A 20,091-nucleotide genomic window follows, 5' to 3' on the forward strand; every position below is an offset into this window, starting at 1 on the left:
AGTGCACCTTCCAGCCACAGTAATTCTAATCCCCTGGGACATACGGTCTCATCAGTGTGCTCCCTGAACATCCTATGAGGATGCATGTATTTGAGATATAGGTTGGAAGAGTTGGTCAGGAAATAGGTTTTGTCTGGATAACAGTTCAGACTCACTTTATATTACTTATCACCTAGAGAATAGATTTTCTCACATAAAACATGTCTTTGCTTGGAAGATAAAAATGTTTATTATTACTCTCTGCTACTTTTTCTTTTAAAGCGTAAGTCATCCCTCCCTGATGTGATGGAACAACTTAAAATTAGTGTTTCTTTTTGTTTCTGTGGTGAAATCACTGGGGGTTATTTTCTGTTGAAGTTTGAGCTCACAGAGAGGGCTTTGAAACAATAATGTCTTGATTCTGAAACACTTGAAAAAACATATCTGAACCTCTGCCACTGCAGGACTGCCTGAGCTGAGCCTTGAGGAGAAATTTTGGTATTTCAGTGCAGTCATGAAGACTGACAGTATAGAAATTCTTCAAATTCCAAATAGTTACTCTCTATTCACAGATAAATTTATTGAAAACTAAACTTGTGTCTTAACAAAAAGGTGTGTTCTTGGCAGCAGGATGATTTTGACTTTCAATGAGAAAGAGACTGATTATCCAAGTGGGATTTTGCAAAAATTTTTGTGACTGATTATCCAGAATGAAAAGCATGCGGAGGAATAGCTGATTCAGTGTAGACACTTTTCCCTCTGCTTTCCAGTGATCTCAACATTATTCACCTTGAGTGGATGCAAGCTGAACCTGAAGCACACCTTGCTTTGTCCCTCTTCTTCCCTCTCCCTGACTGCTGGGAATCTTTTTCTTAAACTGTGTACATATGCAAAGTATGTGGCACCCTGATTTGTATAGATTTAAACCCTTTTCCACCCCAAAACCAGAAGGAGAGTGTCAAGAAGTCTTGTGCTTCAAATCAGATAGGTAGCTCATTGGGAATTCTTGTACCCAGTTGAGCAACAATTGCTTGAGAACAATTATAGAGAGAAGGTAAGCTTCAAGGTAAAGTGCAACAGCTTGGTGGAAGTCTTGAGTTTCAGGATGAAAAGCTGGTGATAGCAGCTTAAGGAAAATTCTGTTATTTGTTTTCCTTTATTAGAGGTTTAAGATGGATGTGTTTCCTATTTTAAAGCCCTGCATTTAGTGACTCAGGGCCAACAGTAACACAGGCATCTGCATGGGAAATGTAAACCTGCAGCCACTGTGTTTTGTGAGCTGCCCAAATGATAAGATGCCTGCCTTTACTACTCATATTTGATTGATGTCTTGACATTTCCTGGAACAAGCCCATAAATTGATTTGTTTCCTTTTATTTCCCACCTGTTCATCTATCAGGACCCTTTCTAATTGCATCATAATGCAGTCTGCAAGAAAAGGGTTTATTTGTCAATAGTTAGGGCTGTAGTAGCTTGTCTAAGATAGGAAGGCTGTGAAAGCTTGCAGGCTTTTAGGTGTAACAGAAGAGTGAAGGAAGTGCTCAGCAGATAAAAGCACCTCTGAGTCACAGAATACAAGCTCAGTTGGTTTTGAGAGCAAACACAAGAACCAGAACCAGTTTGTGGGAAGAAGCAACCTCAGGAAAAATTAATTTAAGTAGCCAGCAGGTAGTGTAGGAGTTGCTGCTTCACTTCTGCCTACACAGTATTAACGGCAATTGGTGTTATTAATATAAAACAAATAAAGTTACCCCATTAACAACTAGATGGATTTGAAGGTGGAGCAGTGAGCTGCAGCTGATGCTTCTAAATTCCATCAGGCACATGGGAAAAGCAGAATGCCTGGGGACATGTTTAACCTGTTTAACAGGGGCAGGAAAAGTCATCCTTCTGCTGGAAAGGTTCGATTTTGAAGCCCACTGGCCCTGCTGAGGGCAAGCTGTCATACTGAGTGCTGGTTTATTTTGCCAGTGGTTTTGTGGTGGCAAAGTGGCTCTGCACTGACTGAACATCAGCTCTTTTAGTAACAAATTGAAAGCAGAGTGGCTCTGCACTGACTGAACATCAGCTCTTTTAGTAACAAATTGAAAGCCTAAGCTTTCAATACTGCCAAACTAAGCTTCTTAATACTTCCATGTCTGGGTAGAGAAAAGGAGAGGCTGAGTGTTCATAAGGTTTTTTTGTGGATGGCTCAGATCTTGTTATGGATGTTACATGTTACTAATAGTAGTTTCCTTGGATTTTCTTCGCAATTACATTGCAGTCTTGGCATTCTTTACCATTTGCTTTCTTGAATGTTCAAAGTTCATGTTTTTAAAGTTCACAGGGTAGATAAAGTAACTTTAAAGCAGATAGGTAACACTCAAGGTTATATAGATGATAAAAGAAGATGGGGGATGCTAATGGTTCAACTCTGTAAGGCAGCCTGGGAGAAAATTCAAAGCTGGATCTTCTCAGGAGAGATGAGATTGCAAAAAAAGGAATTTCTTTGTGGTAGAACAACTTGGTATTTCCACAAGTAAACATGAAAAACAGGAGGCTTGTGCAGACTGTCAAACAAGTAATTTGTTGAATGTCACTAAGCTACTTCAGTGTAACTGTGTCAACCAAGTGAATTACATTTCAGGAGCTGCTTTGCAAAAAGCAAGCTCGGGGATAGGAGCCATTCAGTGTCATGGAAAACAAATTGGAACTGTAAGAGTTGGGGGAAAAAAAAAGCATAATGTTGTAAGTGCACTGTGGATATGCAGTAATAGCCATACAGAAGCTCAGTATTGCAGCTTATTTATTATACTGTAAGCCTTTTTATTTGTAGAGGTATATCAGTAAGTTTGCTGTTGGAGGTGTAGTTTAAATCAGTTCTTTAAGTGGAAAGACATACAGTGCCAAGCTGAATTTTGCTGATGTGATGATACAGCATGAATTTCCAATCTGTGCCAATTTAAGTGTGGGATTGAGGCAGACAGCATGTCTGTATAGGCAAAACCGAGGTGTAGACAAATGACCCCAAGTCTTCATTGGCCTACTGATGGCAGTACTTGCCTAAGTAGTGCTTTGTGGTCAGTGTGCTCTGCCCATGCAGTCACTAGTGCTCATTAGAGCTCCAGCCTTGCTTTTAGCTTCTTGGATTTCTTTCTGTAAGCGTTGTTGAAGGGCATTGCAGGCAAAGGCTGTGGCCTGGAAACTCTGTACGTGTGAGACTGGATCTGTGCTGCAGAATACGGCTCTAAGTGGAGATCCTTGAGGCAGTAATAGAGACTGCAGCTTCAGAATATGTGATGTGGTGTGGCTTAGTGCAGTCAGTTACTCTGATCTGTGTCAGCTACAGTCCAGCATTCCAATCCTGTCAAAATGCAGAGCTTTGGGAGATATCCTTACACCCTTGTGAGACTTTCATCATTTAAAAAAAGCAAAACAAAAAAAATTAAATTGTGGACACTAAGGTCTTCAAGATGCATATCATAAATGAATTTTCTTTTTTATTGTAACCAGAACTGAACTCAGGCTTATTTGAGATGAAATCACTTAAGGGGTAGCTACAGAAATGGAAAAAGTCTTTATTTAGAATAGTCTTCAGCATTCAACTGGGGAAACTGTTGAGCTTTTGGTTGAAACTGTAGTGTTTCTCTTCCTTATGTAAATCCTGCCTCTGGCCAAAGGGATCATTTCCATAGTGTGTGGCTTTTTTTCCAACATGCAGTGTACATGGACATTGCTGTTTTCATCAGCTCAAAGCTTCCCAATGTTTGTCCACAACAAAGATGCTGAATCAGCTTCCTCACTACAGCTGAGCAGGGAACTGCCAAAACATTATTGCAAATAAAAACCAAAAGGCTGGTGCAAATGTGGTGGTCAAACAGCTAAGAATGAAAAAACCACCTAAACCTTTCTTTCCTCTTCACACCCCATTTTCTTTGTTCTTTTCTTACTTCTTCCTGTAGACTACCTGAGCTTTAATTCATAGATGCAGCAAGAACAGAAGCTTTACTGGTGTGTAGAGCTGAAGTGTGTCATAAAGAAAGGTGTTTATTACCATTCCCTGCCTAGATGTGGCATCACAAAGCATTAGTAGCCCTGAGTGACCTGATGTAGGTATCTGTGAAGTCCCTGTTGATATAGAGAAGCCAAAAATCTCCTGCAGCCAACATGCCATGGTTTTTGACCTGTGAAACCACAAACCTTCATTTGAAGGTGTAACTTCTAATTAAAAACTTATTTGCTATTCACCCTGCTACTCTTGTCTTCCTGGAGTTTTTTGTAGTCTTGTTTTTAATAACCTGGGTTATTGCAGCTTCTCACAAGACTTTTACTAACAGGTAAATGCTAAACACCTCCTTGATTTGAATGATGAGGCAGCAAGGAATCATAGTTTAGGGGTGTTTCTTTATTGTGAACATGCTGCACTACATTTATATGCCTGCTGTGGAATGTCATCACATATTCCATAACTCAGTGTCACTCGCATCAGAGAGCTACAAGTGCAGGCTGGGTTGTGTTTTATCTGTTGGCTACATCTCTGTAAGACTACAGACTAATGCTCCATCTCCATTTGAGGTAGGAGGGCAGTGGGAGCAAGATGAAGTGTCGCAGCACTCCTCATGCTTAATCCAGTTCCCAGAAATGACAAAAGGAAATATGCCATCTGATACATTTCATGCACAGTCGTCCCAACCACCAAGGCCTGGCTGCTTGCCAGTGAGGACCTGAGCAGGGCAGAGTTTCAGAATGTGCTTGGGGTGGTCATGAATGTCAAGTTTCTGATGCCTCTCTGAAATGAGATGTAGTAACAGCTGTGCATTCCTATCCCGCTACAGAACAGGAGTGGGATTCATATTCTGATTCATATTCATTTGCTAGAGGGAGCTTCTGATTGCCTTCCAGATGGTGGTCAACTGAGTCTTGCTTGGGTGTCTTGAGAAGTGTCTGTTACATCAGGAATATTCAGGAACTGGGAGTGAAGAAAGAGGGAGAGAAATAGTCAGCAGTCTTCAAAGAGCATTTTACCAGGAGATACTGGCTGTCTAAGGCAGCAGGTAATAGAAAAGGTTATATTCAGGGATGGGGAAGTCTGCTCCTAGTTCTTGGAACTGCTTGGTGATAATGGTATAGTAGTTACGTCAGCCACTGCTCTAGTATTTCCATCTGCTAGATGGGATGCTGCTTGTGAGATATATTCAGGTTGACAAAATGAAGTTCCTCTCATCCAGTCAGTTACTAGGGATTGTATTTTTCTATTATAACTTTGTGTAGCCTGTATGCAAAAAAAGGGTGTTGGCATGAAAAAAGGAGTAAAAGATAGTAACATCAACATTTTGTGCTTTTGTTTCACATGATACATCATCACCACTACTTGTTTAAAACTATTGAACAAGTTTTTGTCTCTACAAGTAAGATGCTGTCATTCTTGTGGGAATTACTCTATTTCTCCCACCTTTAAAATGTGTAACAACCTGCTGATTCAGAAATGAGTGTGTCCCTTGGCATCATGTTTCTTCATGGCTCTATCCTTTCCCTTCCTCAGGTCCTCAATCTAATTACTGTCAGTGCAACAGCTGCTGCCTCTGCCCTGCTGAAATCTGTGTCTGTTCATTCCAGCAAGTTTCCTTCTCATTTCCAGGCTCAGCTGAGAGGTACCCTCTGCCTGTGCCTCCTGCTTTTGTCTCCTCCTAACTAACGACATAAAGCATTTTGGTGTACAATTTGCATTAATAAGATGAAAACAAAAATTGCCCCACAAAAACATGAGCAAGCACCGAAAAATACTGCGTTGTGTGAGACAGTGGCTCCTTTGGAGCCTTGTTTTGATAACCTTAGATTGGGGAAAAAATCCTACTGTGCATCTTCATGTCTCACTGAACTCTTTCTTCTGTGAGTTAAGATCAGCTCCCTTTCCCGCCAGCTCATTGTTTGATCAGGAGCATGCAAGTGCCCAAGATGTAGGGCAACACAAAGAGATGTTGTGTCTGTTCATGTAGCATAAGTATAGATATATATATATAGGACAGGGCAGCATAGTCTGAAAATGTAATTAAAGGTAATAAAAAAAAAGGAGTGGCAGTGAATAACATGCATGCATTATTCTAATCCTGCTCCCTTCAGAACAAAGAACAAATGTGGTTGCTGCTACTCTAGTTGCAGCCTGTTCTTCCTAGCCGATCTGCATGCATGAGAAGAACCAATTCAATAGAAAGTAAACGTAAAATCACAAGATAATTACCAGTAATGTGTTTAAGGATGGCCTCCTCTGAGCTTGCTTTTTTTGCTCTTTCTTTGTCTGCTCCACAGCTCACGTAAAAAGTATAATGTGAAAATAAGGGATGGAGGAAAAAACCCAAGCCAGTCTATTTTTTGCTTTTGAGCCATGTGAAGAATGCCTTCAGAGGATTTTTTAAAAAATCTAAATATGTTGTTTACTTAGATTATTTGTTCCTATGTGCTAGAAATTTAGATGCACCAGCAGTATGGTGGAAGAAAGATTGATGTTTGTATGGAATGAGGGAAAGAGAGATAGGAATTAGGGGGATAAAGGGTAAGGCTTTGTCCTTTCTGCCACTCATCCTTTTTGATTTTAAAGCTGTTTTGCCTTTGTTTTATTTCCCATTAAAGCTCACTCTTTCAAGCTTATTTTCCACAGCCAGAATCAGAATCTCCACTCCCTTCCCACCTCTCTTAAGTTTACTAGTACAAACTAGAATTAAAAAAACCCACAACCCTGCAATTTCAGAATGTACAGCCAAACTGAAGCTGCCAACACTGAGTATGTGTACTGGTGCATCTAAGGAATAAAGGTCATTTCACTGACGCTACCTAATACTGAATACTTGATTGTATGGAAGTAGCCATGGAGTTAACTCCTCCATCTTCTACCCATTCCTACCCTCCCATCAGCAGATGATGGTTTCCTCTGTTCGTACTTAAATAGGTTGTCAAACTGACATAGTAGGAACATGCTGGAATTTTTAGGTGACATGAGCATTTAAATTGTCTCCTTGTCAAGGTGAGAGCTGCTTTTTTGTTTTCATTTTCCTGAGGCAGAAAAAGAGAAAATTGCCATTTGCCTGGGATTTCTTGATGACCTGAACATACAAGTGCCCAGGGCTGCAGCCCCCCTCCTGTTTCTGGTAGAGGCCCCGTCACTCCCAGACAAGCATGGAAAACCCCCCACTTCTGCATCCCCTGCATTGTGAATCCTCCAGTTGTTAGCCTTGGATGTAGAGTCCATCCATTAGCAGGTCTTCAGGTGACTTCCAGATTTGAGTCTCTCCAAAAGGTGGCCAGGACCACCCTGATGTCTCCAGAATCCAAGTCCACTAGCACCCTGACTCCCTGAGACACATGCATACCTGTCTGCCAAGCCATCTAGCTTAGCTACCTGTTTAGCAAGCAAGTAGCTGCTGTCTTTATAGTTCCTAGCAATTGCACACCCACTGCAGTTGCTGACACCACACATACATGGACTTTCAGACCTGTAGTCCCACCCCAAAATCATCACCATCTACAGAAAGGTGCATAAATAGGCTCAACGACCTTTGGATACCAATCATTCCTACACAGAGTGGAATTTTTTTCCCCCCTCATTTATCTTCTTTTAATGATTCTTATTCAAGAATTTTTAACTATTAGGTAGCTGCAAAACCTCTTTGTGTAGGTTATGACAGTGGTGGATGCTTGGCTTTGTGGTCATCTTTGTATTTATTTTTCTGTTAAGGTGCTTTCTGTAGTGCTTATCATCAGCATTTTTGTGTGCTTATATAAGGAAGATCCATGATGTGATGAATGATGACCTCACAGGGTTGATGATAACAATTCTGATTAGTTTATTTATGAGCTACTACTTTTTTTGCTGTAACTGGTAAAATATAAGAGGGATGAAAAGGATGTGGGAACTCCAAAAATACCTCACTCTTAGGCTGTTTTTACCCAGCTGTTAGTTTGACTCCAGTCCTTCAGTTTCTCCCCATCTCTATCTGCTTGCTTTCTTTTTTCTTTCCCCCCTCCACCCTTCAGTCTGCTGCAGCTGTTAGAATTTAATCATTGTCTCCAAATACCACGTTTCCCATTAGCAGCACAGCCCCTTCTGTGCTAAGGGGAATGTCATTTGTGTGCTTTGCATGTGTATTATTGTTAGATGGTCTGCAGCCAGAGCAGTACTTACACCTTTGATTGCAGCAAGGGTCAGTTCCTCGGTAAGAGGCACACATAAGATGCATAAATATTGAAGGATGAGGTTTGCAGACTTGCTGGCAGAAAGTGGTTAAGCCTTTTTGTTCTCATGCTTTGCTTTTCAGATGCTTTTGCACTGTAGTTAACCTTATCAGCATTTGATTTAACACTGGATGCTGGAGTATTTATTCCTTTTGGCAGTTTTAGTGCCATGTCACTCACTGACTGTCACAGTTGTATCATATATTAGATGGCTTATCCTAAAAAATTATTTCAGGTATGAAACCACTGCTCATTCTAATATACTTTAGCTGTATATCTGTTGGGGGGCGGGGGGATTTCAGCTGATTTTTAGGTTTGTGTTCATTTTGAGTCAATGGCTTTTGTGAATTTCTTTCTGCTCACTATCTTCATTTCTGCCTGATACCCATTTTGCATTTACTTTGGCTTTGCAAAAAAACTCTGGTAGTGCCCTTGCTCTTTCATTACAGTTCTCCATGATTAGAGTCTCTGATGGACTCCTGCAGGGCATGGCAGGGCATTTTAATTTGGACTTGGAGGTCAGCGTGGAGTTCTAAGTCACTCATAGCATGGTTCTATCTTGCTCCCACAAAATGGCCTAAAATAGATGTTAATTACAGTTTTCTTTGCTACCCTCTGGTTCTCTTTAATAGAGATCTTAACTCTCCTTATGCTACAATGCCTGTACATTTAACTTACTGGACCACTGGGAGGAGAAATTTATTCCAGGGAACAGAATAGGCCTCCAAGCTGGTTTATACCTGCACATGTAGTCCTCATGTGTGTATCTAGAATAGGCCTCCAAGCTGGTTTATACCTGCACATGTAGTCCTCATGTGTGTATCTATGTGCCAAAATAAACCATATGACTATGGATGTATAGGATGAAGTCATGGGAGGGACATCTGTGCTCACTGATGCAAAGCTTCTGTTTGCACAACTGAGGACTAAAAGCATCATGCCATTGTGTATTGCCTCATTTCTACATTGGATGCATATTGTGAATTCTGTTGTGCAAATACAACCTTATTTTGTGCAGTACAAGACAGTTCAAAGCAAAGTACTTCTGGCTGGACTTGTCATCTTCTATTATTCCCTCTCAAAAATGTCAAGGGCATTTGCACAACACTTTGACAATTCTAGATATTTTTCTTTTTTCTGTCATACTTGTTTCATTAAATCCTTTGTAAAGAGATAGTAGATGCAACTCCTTTTGCAGGGTCAGTTCTCTGTATAGTGCATGGGCTTAGGACACTTTCTAGTCTGCCCCAGCATATCCTGGTGCATGGGGTTATTCCTCTTCAGGTGCAAGACTTTGCATTTCCTTTTGTCACTTTTCAAGAGGTTCATGTGAGCCCATATCTCCAGCCTGTCAAGGTCCCTGTGAATGGTGGCAAAACCATCTGGTGTATCAGCCAATCTTGTTTTTGTATCATCTGTGTATTTGTCAAGGGGAGACAGTGACAGTGGCAAATACAGCTTCACAAAATTCTCATTTACTTTGGTAGCTCAGAGTGAAGGCAGGGTCTTGCCAAGTGGCCTAGGGAGAGAGAGTGTTTGCTGGATGCAGTTTAACTCCATGGTGTAAAGCTTAAAAAAATTTCCTCAACCTCAGGGCTCTTGGATTTCTCTGCTGATGTGGACTATGTGTGACCTTTCTATGTTTTAATTATTCAGGAAGGATGTCCTATGCTAGAGAGTGCCTGCTAATAAAAACTCTGAAACAAATGCTTCAAATGACTACTTCTGATGTGTTCTTTAGCTCCTGTAAGACAAGGAGATCCTAGTTGGAAATCCTTATGAGACTTTAGGAAGCCCTCAGGGACTGCAGGTGTTATCTCCCAGTGCATAAGTAATGCTCAGCACATTTTGAGTTAAAGGAAATGTGATTTTTTTGGTAAATAAATACAGATTCATGACTATCTTGGATGGACCTTTCTGTTTCTTACTTTTACTAGTCAGGAGGGACCTGCTCTCTTCAGCAGTCTGCGACTTGTTGGCCGCGTGGCTTTGATATGCTCCATGCAGGACAGAATGCCCAGCTCTCCTCCACCTGGTGTTGAATGCTGCTGGTTGAAACTCGCATCTGCTATGGCTAATGCTCACAGTAAGCAGTACTGAAAATGCATTTCCACCTTGTGTTTATTGACCTAGAGGTTCTGGGGAGATCACTTTAAACAATGTGCTTAAACTCTGCAAGCTCTGGTCTGAAAACAGGTGTTGAAAACTGATTGCCAACTTGCTTTGGGGATGTGGACTTAATTGGTTCATTCTGCTAACAATGTTTTTAATAGACTTATCTCTTACAAGTCTCATCAAGTCCTCTTTGCTTTCTCCTGCCAAATAAATATTCCCTAATAATCCCCAAATCTCTTCCTTCATCTTCATTATTTATTTGCTTGTTTAATAAATTTTTTTTTTTTCTCCCAGAAGCCTAAACTGACTTACATGTGAGCTGCTTCTTGGCTGAACCACACAGCAGTGGCTGTATGGTGTGCTGTGTTTGTCAGTGTTCTCTGAAAAACTGCTGGTACTCCTGAAAATCAGGGCTACACAGTGATGTTCCTGAGGCATGTGGAAGTGCCTTGGAAGAATAGTAATGAAACAGGTCTTGCATTTCTCTGCTGCGCCAGAGAAGGCGCAGGGAAGCTGTTAGTTCTGGGCCTCCTGTGTTGTACTGAGCTTCTCTTCCATCCTTAAAGTTCTCAATGAATTCAGAAAATGCTTGAATCACATTAAGAAAAACCACAAAGATAGGGATCTTCTTGGGTATTTGCAGGACTATGGGCTGGATCTCCTGTAGAACCCCACACTGCAAGTGCCTTCCTACTTGAGAGTAAGACATTAGGAACTAATAACTGATTTCATTTAAACTGTTACCTAAGTACACTATGTAATTGCTTCATAAACAATCTGAATAAGCATTTTGAGTGATGTTTTAAAATTCAGTTGATCTAATTTATTTTCCACGAGAGTATCTTTAGAATAGAATAGATTATTTCAGTTGGAAATTTATTTCAGATAAACTTCTGGTCTGTCAGCGTCCTAATGGAGGAATTGCACACACAATCTGCAGCACGTTTCCCAAGGAAAGAAAAGGAAGGAAATGCAGATTATCAGATTTTTTCCATGTCATTCACTTACAAATAGGTCCCTGCAGAATAATAAAGAACTTCAGTATCATTGACTGGTTTGTTTTTTTTTTTTAGCTAAATAGTCACAGGCTTCACATAGTGTAAGGTCCCTCTAGCTGGGTACCATTTTAGGAGAGCTCTATATTATATTTCATGTTTCTAGCTGCTGGTTCAAATTTCTAAAGTAGGATTTTTCTGATTACAAGCTAAAGTTTGAATTTCCAGCCCCACTGAATCTCCCTCCAAATCTGCTGACTCCGCCAGGCAGACTGATGTTTTAGTGGATTTGTTAATGTTCAAGCTACATTCTTACCATTCTTTTCTCACAGGAAAATATCTGTAAATAACTCTGTCTAAAATTTCTTACTCTGCTGGGTTTCCTGTCACTCTCAGGAACTTTAGTGCCTTCTTTATTTTGAGTGTTAGTATATCTCCAGGAATAACCAACTAAGGGTATGAGGATGGATCAGTGCCATTTGGGTAAAGAAGCATATGTTGAAATGTGCTTTTCCTACCTTGTTTTAAAGGTACATAGTATGACTTTATCCTTGCATGTATTAAGGGAGATTTTTATTTCTAGGTTTTAATCTCAAAGTAGGATTATTGTAACCCTAGTTTCTTCCTTTGTTTCTTGTCATTGGTTCTATTAAGGTTTAGTGATTGAATCTCACCCAAAAGCCTTCCCTCTCCCTCTCAATTCTAAAGTTTTCAACCTCAAAAGTCAGTATCAAAAATTACATTTATTGTATCAAGAACAAGGAGTCCAGTTTAACTAGGAAAAAAATTGCAAAGCTGTTGCTGAGTATAAAAGCTAGTTGTAACCTTGAAATTGAATTTAAAGTTTTCTTCCCCTTCAAGACAGTTACACAAATTTATTTAGTATCATTTCTAGTCTTTTTTCTCATCCCCCAAACCACTCTTTGTAGTTTCTTTTGATTCAGCATAGATGCACTAATGAACTCTATCAATAGAGCTATGTTTAGGCCAACATATTTGAATTTTAACACTCACAAAATAAAGACTTGAATATATTTTCCTTTTTTAATATTAAAAGATTTTGTAACAAGATTGTGGGTAGTTGACAGTTTTACAAATCAACCCTAAGCGTGAATTTCAGAACTTTAAAGCAGTCAAATTTCTAAAGTTAGTCAGTATCCTCTGTTTGGACCACTGCCAATCCTTGTTGCACTTGGGAGGTGAGGTTGCTATGTTTTTCTGAAGCGTTCTTTTGACACTTTCTCTCAAAAAGCCCCAAATCATCTATTTGTTATCCAGTTTCAAGAACTCGATAGACCATAGAGAACTGCTAGGTAGTTCACGTTCATCAGGGTCATTATGTTGAATACCTGCTGTCTTTTTGTGACTTTTCAATCCTTCTAAGGACTGCTGTGGGAGTCAGTCAGCAAACTGGTGAGGACCTTCCACTGCACTGTGCTGGGGCGAGGACAAAATGGCTTAAACAGGATTAAACAAGGCCTTGGTTTAAGAGATTTCTGATGCTCCAGGTTTTAGCTGCAGTGTGGCAGGGTTGTGGCTTGTGTCAGGAGTGTGGTTGGAGCAGGAGTGTAGGAAACTGTGCATTATCTGAGTGTAGGAAGCTGTGCATTATCTGTGCTCGGAGCATGTGAGGAGTTTCCTCTTTGCTCACAGCTGGGTGCCTGAGTGGGATGAAAGCTTTTCCACATTCCTCAGCTCTTAAGAGTGGAACTTTCTGCGTTTAAAGTGTGGGGTACCTGTTTAAAGTGTGGGGTACCTGTTTAAAGTGTGGGGTACCTGTAGCTGATGGAAGCCCCGAGCATGGAAAGCCACGGTCTCCTTACAAACACCACCTCGGGAATTGCAGGATCTTTGGGTTTTCTGGTCTCAGTAGACAAGCCTGAAGGTTAGTCAGCTCTATGTGGAGGGGAATTGTTGTAATTGTACACTCTCCTGTAGCAGGTAGGCAATTATGTGCAAGAATGACACAGTAATAAGAGCTACAAGCACGAACTGTTTTAAGGTAAGATCTTTTTGCTCTGGTTGGCTGGCAGTTTGGACTTAATTGGAACTTAATTTGTTATTCTGATAATTTATATTGAATTTAAAGGCATTGTGCTGGCTGATAGGAGTATATTAAATGTAGCAAATCTTCTGCTGGGTAGTCTATAATACAAGGCATTTTCAAGAGCTGGCAGGCTTTGTACAGGCCAAATTATCATGCAAAACGTCTGAGAGCATATGATTTATGACAAAGGTGCTGTAAGATTGCATAAATTTAAGACTTTTATTCTCAACTGTTGCATTCATACACTAAAATAATTATAGGGTGCTGACGATGCAGCACCATTTAAGAAAATGAATGACTTAATTTTACTTAAGTCTATTGTTAAAGATAAAACTATGCAACTGTGTTAGAAAAGAAAAGAAAAACCCTGCACAAGATGATGAAGTGCTGTCAAGTCATAGATCATAACACTGCAACTGGGAGTAGCTCTCTGTGGAGTAATTGTATTGGTTTTACATCCTTTATTTTAAAGTGTCCTTACATGATCAAACAGTCTGTTAAAATCAAACAAATTTTAAAATTTGGTGAGACCTCTGTTGCTGTTAACCTTTCTTATTGACTGTCTAAGAGCATGGACAGCAGTTGGATCTGAACTGACTCACTGCTAAACCTGCTATAATTATTTATAATCATTGTCTATGAGTGGGGGTGGGTATATCATTATTTCTGGCACAAAGATACTCAGAAGTAGAAAATTACTAGGTCTTGTGTGTACACATAGTACCACAGTGTTACCACCTGATGGTTGGCACTTGGGTGTGAGAGCCTACAGCATCAAGCTGAACCCAAGGCTGTCTGCTTGACCATGTCCTATTTGGAAACCAGGTTCCTGTGTGTGTGTGGGCATCGTTTGTGCTGTAGGAATCCAGACTGTCTTCTGGTTGATGTAGGAGAACTTGTGTGTCCACCGAGGCATGGGGTTTGTGAGGCCTGCAGGGAAGGAAAGAACTTGACAGGCTCTTGGCACAGAAACAGTCACTTCTCTTGTCCTCACCCTTACAAATAGGTTGGCTTTTCCAGAAAAGTACTTGGCTTTCCTTATGTGACAGACCAGATGAAAAATATGAGTAAACTATGAAAAAGAGTTTTAAAAAAAAGTATAAAAAATTCCCCACCAAGTTACATCTGCTGTTAAGAGCAGGCTGAAGAAGTAACTGAACCAAAAAGCTTGGACAGGCAGTGGCAGGACAAAGAAATGATGCTGAGAGATGGCCCATGTCAAGCCCAAATGGGACAAACTGAGAAGTAGCAGCCATCACTCAGCAGTTCTTCCCTGTGCAGTGCTGTGGCTCGTTAGATCCTAATCCTCATTAGGTCCCTATTAGTAGCCTACAGCTGTGTGGCACTTTGGTATGAGGCAGGTGTCCCACGTGGAAGCAATGGAGCTGGAGAAGAGGAAGAGTAGGGAAGGATGGATGGTACAGATGTTTTATTGTACCATTTCTTGACCCCCTGTATAACTTCCTTACATAAGGACCCTGAGAGCAAATTCAGTGTTGACAAGACAAGTCACAAGCAGTTGCCCCTTCAGCTGCTTTTCAGTCACCATCAACAGTGAAATGGGAAATCAGTAAAAGTGCAGTGGGAGAGGAATTATAGATAAATAGCTGATGCTATTTGCTAGCAGGTCTTTCCAGGTCAGCGTGACACTGACAATCCATATCCCAGTTGTGCTAAAAATTTTTGATAAGAGCTCAGACATTTAATATTTGAGGTCACCTTTGTAGTAAGTTGTGATAGGTGTATCTTAACAATTTTTTTTTTTTTGCTTCATATCAATCCTCTGGTTTTATTTATCATATTTCTAATTCTAAGTGCTCTATATTTTCTTCTTTTTTTTTTTTTTAAATAAACCTAAAGTATTTATCTACCAGAACAGAGTGGTGTTGATATAAACTGATACATTGATGCTCTGTTTTCCCAGCCTTCCAGAAAATTGCTGGTCAGCAATACCTACCATGAAATACGTAGTCTTCAGGTAATATAAGTGAGGTGTGTGGACTTACAGGCTTTTGTGGAACTGTGCTGGATTTTTCTAAGAAAAATTTAATTGCAACTCTGATAAAACAAGGGAAAGAACTGCAAAAATCTTGGCAGTTGCAAGAGAGTGACCTATAGTAAAGAAGGAAGAATGAGCAGCTTCACTTTTTTTTTTTTCTCTCATTTGTGCTGCTTAAAGAAAACTTGGAACATTATGTCCGTGTTTTTACCACTTACAACAATAAAAAACTCAGATCTGGCTAAACATCAAAGTATGTTTTCAATAATTGGAGAGTAGTGGACATCACAGCTTTCAGATTAATTTTGAAATAAATTATTACTTGAAGATCCATAGATTTTTTTAAAATGTAATTCAAGTTCTTTCTGAATTCATTGAGAATTTTTAAGGATGAAGAACCACAAGTCCACAGCAGAATTGCCTATTTTCAGAATACACTGAAAAGCAAACTTTATCATTCTGCTATATTAAGCATATCTAAAAGTCCAAAACCTTGAGAAAAATGCCTTTTTTTTGTAGTGTGGTTTTAAATTCCCAATTTTATGATAAGTTAAATAACGTGGAACGTATCCAGATTAATCTTTTTCCCCCCATCATTAATTTAGTTGTTATTCTCTGAGGAAAAATAGATTTGGTGTTAGCTTTGGTGTTAGTTTTGGCTGGGAGAGTGGGAAATAGGAAAATGGTTTTACTGCTTCTCATCTTATAATGAATGGTCCACTGATTAAGAATTTCAATTTCCATGTTTTTTGCATTATGTTAAAACCTCAAAAACTACTTATTAGGTAGTATAATATTTAATTTAGGATTATGTAAAATCGGACGTGGTTTGAAATCTGGAAATGAGTTAAAACTGTAAAAATTTGTTATATGGTTATATAAGGCTACATTAATTGTGCTGGAGGCTTAAAGAATAATGTTTGTAAAAACATGCTTTGCATTTAAAATTAGCATTAGGGCATAGAATCTATTATATATTGAAGTTTATTTGTTAGTCACTGTGTTGAAGTGTAAAAATGGAACTTATCACTGTGTTTCAAGGTTTGGGGTATTTATAGTTAGGAAGAAACCGAGCTAGTTTTTTGTGGTTTTGTTGGGTTTTTTTTTTTTGTAGTCTACAACTTCATGTGAGGTTGTGTTGGGGTTCAGCCCCAACCATCAACTAAGTCCCACGCAGCAGCTTCCTCCCCATGGGATGGTGAAGCAAATGGGAAGTGTAAAAGACAGAAACCTCATGGGTTGAGTTAAAGACACTTTAATAAGGAAAGCAAAATCTGAGCACTCAAGCAAAGCAAAACAAGGAATCATTCACCACTCCCATGGGCAGGCAGGTCTTCAGCCATTCCCAGGACAATGAGGCTCCATCACAGGTAACGGTGACCTGGGAAGACAAATGTCATCACTCTGAATGTTCCCCTCTCCTTTCTTCTTCCCCAAGCTCTACATACTAAGCAGGACACCATATGGTCTGGGAGATTCCTTGGGTCAGTTGGGGTCAGCTCTTCTGGCTGTGATCCCCCCAACTTCTCGTGCTCCCACAGCCTCCTTGCTGGTGGAATGGGATGAGGAGCAGAGGGAGCTTTAATGCTGTGCAAGCACTGCTTAGCAATTGAAAAAAAAAAACAACAAAAAACTCTGTGTTATCAGCACTGTTTCCAGCACAAATCCCATACCAGCCCCACACCAGCTACTGTGAAGAAAATTAACTGTACCCCAGCCAAAACTAGCACAGGTGGTGATGAAACAGAACTAGTTGTTTAAGCTGCAGTGAGAACAGTAGCTTCTCAGAAAATCCTGCTGCTGTCAAAGGTGATATCACCCAGTTCTATTCTACACTTTATTTAACAGCAAGCCTGGAATACTTGAATATATCTATCTAATTAAAAATATTTTAATAGCATGGCAGTTTTTAGATCTTAGAAGTTGTCATACCTTGGAATTTTTAGTCATTTCATTTGAGGTGAAAATATACCTTGAACTTGCAGATATATCTGGTTGTCTGATTTTCTTAAAGCATTGAGAAAAAAGGCAGTCATTGTTCATAACCAGCATGGCTTCACATGGGGAAAGTCCTGCTTAACCAACTTAACTTCCTTTTATGACAAGGTCACTCACCTAGTTGACCAAAGGAAGCTTTTCTTTTTTGTAATTTTATCAGAGCTTTAGGTGCTGTCTCTCACAGTGTCTTTCTGCATAAACTGTTCATCACACATTTAGACAAGTTCACAGGACATGGCCTGAGCAAAGGGCTGTTGGGTGGGGCTCAAGGGGTTACAGTAAATGGGGCAACATCAGCCCGGCAGTCGGTCACCAGTACAGTTCCCTATGACTCAGTTTTAGGGCCAGTGCTCTTTAACGTCTTCATAAATTATCTGGACACTGGAATCAAATATACCTTGAAAAAGTTTGTTGGCAAGTAGGATCTGTGGCACCTTCAAGGGCAGAGAAGCCTACAGAGAGGTCTGGAGAGCTGGACAGTCAGCAACCATATGAAATTTAGCAAGGGAAAGTGCCACATTCTCCGCCTGGGATGGGACAATCCTGGTTGTCTTTCTGGTCACCAGTGACAGGATACAATGAAATGAAATGCGATGCAATGCGGTGCAACGCAATGAAGCTACATCAGGGAAGTTCACCTTGGGCATTAGGAACAGGTTCTTCGCTGAGAAGGTGGTCAGTCACTGGAACAGGCTCCTCAGGGAAATGGTCGCAGCATCAGACCTGTCAGAACTAAGGAGCATCTGGCCAAAGCTCTTAGTCATAGGGTCCAGTTTTAGGCAGTCCTGTGAGGAGCAGTGTGTTGGACTTGCTGATCCTTATGGGTCCCTTCCAACTTGCGATATTCTGTGATTCTATGATTCATTTTTTTACCTACTATGTGGAAAATTACATGGCTGTTATTTAAAATGCGGCAACCACCTGCCAAGTTGTTCACAGAATTTTAAAGAATTCATTTGCCTTTCATTACTGTGCACACTTTGGCTTTTTTCAGGTTTTGATTTTAAAATGTGGCTGTCTGCATTCAGCTTTTGCATTTGAAAGATGAACAAAGATTCAGGATAATGTTAATTCCTGCAAGGTCTGGTGTAAAAGTGCTGAAATATACCTTTTAGCTGCTCTGTGAGGCTTTTGGAGAGGCTGGTTTCCCATTAGGGTTTCAGTTTCAGAATGGAAAAGACACGTGTAGCAAGCAGTCTCTGCATTGCTGTGCTGCAGCAGAATCCCATAACGTGAGGTATCTGCCTGTAATTCAAAACTTCAAGAGGGATCCAGCTGAAGCAACAAAGGTCCTACTTTTGGCATTTGTGCAGCAGCTGCCTGGGCATTGTGCCATTCATCAGAGGCAATACACATTCCCTCTCAATCCTGCTGTGATTCCCTTCCTCCCTTCTGTTTCAAATGCTTTCATAGAGCTGAGCAGTGTGAACTTTCATCAGAGGAGGTGAAAGTGGTGTTGCTCATTTTGAACATGCTGGGATGATTTTCCCAAGTTCATGTCCCACTGAAGGTTTATTCCTGTTTTTCTCCTCATGTTTTCTCCCTTTTAGCCCTAGAGTTGACTTGCTCTTTGGTGTAAGTACATAAAAAATGCTAAGAGCCTCTTCCAGGCAAAGAAAATTAATGTCCTTCTACACAGAGCTGTACTGCAATCCCAGTAATCTGGTTATGTTTGGTCCTTTGCGAATGAAGACCATAAAAGACAAACAGCTTTGATCCATCTCAGTTACAATTGCCATGATATCCCATCCTTGGAGTCAACGTGGGGTTTTTTTTTTTCAGTTGGAGCAGTTTCTGTATGTGGAACTTAATGTTCATTGTTATGTGATATAAATGACGGTTGGGGAGATTTTTATTACATCATTTTGTAAGAAGCTGTAGCTAAAAACATCAATATCATCCATCTGTCTTCTGGAAAAAAATTGAAGTAAACCCAAAACTTTGTCATTGTGAAATAAACCTAAGGAATCTCTGCACAAGAGCAGCTGTGAAAGGGAATAGTGAATGGGTGGTCTCTCCATCAAGGAATCTCTCTCTCAGTCTCTCCCCACCCCTTGCTCATGCAAGCAGTCTGGTGAGCATTTAGATGAGGTCCTATGGGATAAACTAACTTTCTATTTTAATATATTTTGTGGTAAGATTGTTGTGTTTAAAGCTTGCTTCAGCTGTATCCCATGTGATCTTGTTGGCTGTGTCCTGAAGTAGGAGACTGCTGTGATAAAATAGATGTGGAAGTAATGCTGATTATGAGCAATGCTAAATTAATGGTGGTTGAAAGAGCCTCTTTGAGTCATTCCTGCCCAGGGGAAGACTGCACACACAGAACCTTAAAGACAGTGCTCTGAATTGCTCTTAAACCCTTCAAGTTGTAGAGCAATTCAGCTTGCCTTTTGAACTTCGCCTTAAACCCATACTTCCACGGTGTTCAAGGGAAAAAACTCCAGGAGGACAGATGACATGGGTGTAATAATCTATAACAGTTTCTCCATATAATTGTTTGCACCCAGCCCAGGTGGTAAGGTCTGAAAGCTGTTGCCAGCTGATAACTTTTTGGCGGGCTGTGAGAAATGAGCTCCCAACTAGGACTTAGAAAGTAGAGACTCACTGTGGAGGAGAAATGCAGTTTTGCTGCCTGGTACCTATTTGCAGTGTCAGCAGAGGTGCTGATGCAAAAAGAGACCCAGGAGACCAAATTGCTTTGGACTTATATGGCCCAAAAATAACTCTGTGTGTTTCAGAGAGGACTGTAATGG

At 40.3% G+C, this 20,091-nt stretch overlaps 1 protein-coding gene across 5 annotated transcripts in view; it reads left to right on the forward strand.

Annotated features, from left to right (window-relative positions):
- The window catches only part of TSPAN9 (tetraspanin 9), a 168,582-nt gene that overhangs the window by 31,081 nt on the left and 117,410 nt on the right, over positions 1 to 20,091 (forward strand). Inside the window, exon 3 of one of the 5 annotated variants that reach the window (XM_071433035.1) lies at positions 10,122 to 10,270. The exons of 2 other annotated variants lie outside the window; for them this stretch is intronic. In XM_071433035.1, coding sequence (XP_071289136.1) covers positions 10,186 to 10,270 — 85 coding nt within the window. In that variant the 5' untranslated portion in view covers positions 10,122 to 10,185. Of the gene's footprint in view, positions 1 to 10,121; positions 10,271 to 13,072; positions 13,180 to 13,214; positions 13,297 to 20,091 lie in introns of those variants that run through there. 2 more of the 5 variants (XM_071433034.1, XM_071433038.1) reach the window with 2 other exon arrangements.

Source organism: Agelaius tricolor, unplaced genomic scaffold (genome assembly GCF_023055355.1).
Source record: "Agelaius tricolor isolate 1412-34295 unplaced genomic scaffold, bAgeTri1.0.p SCAF_9, whole genome shotgun sequence".
Taxonomy (NCBI): domain Eukaryota; kingdom Metazoa; phylum Chordata; class Aves; order Passeriformes; family Icteridae; genus Agelaius; species Agelaius tricolor.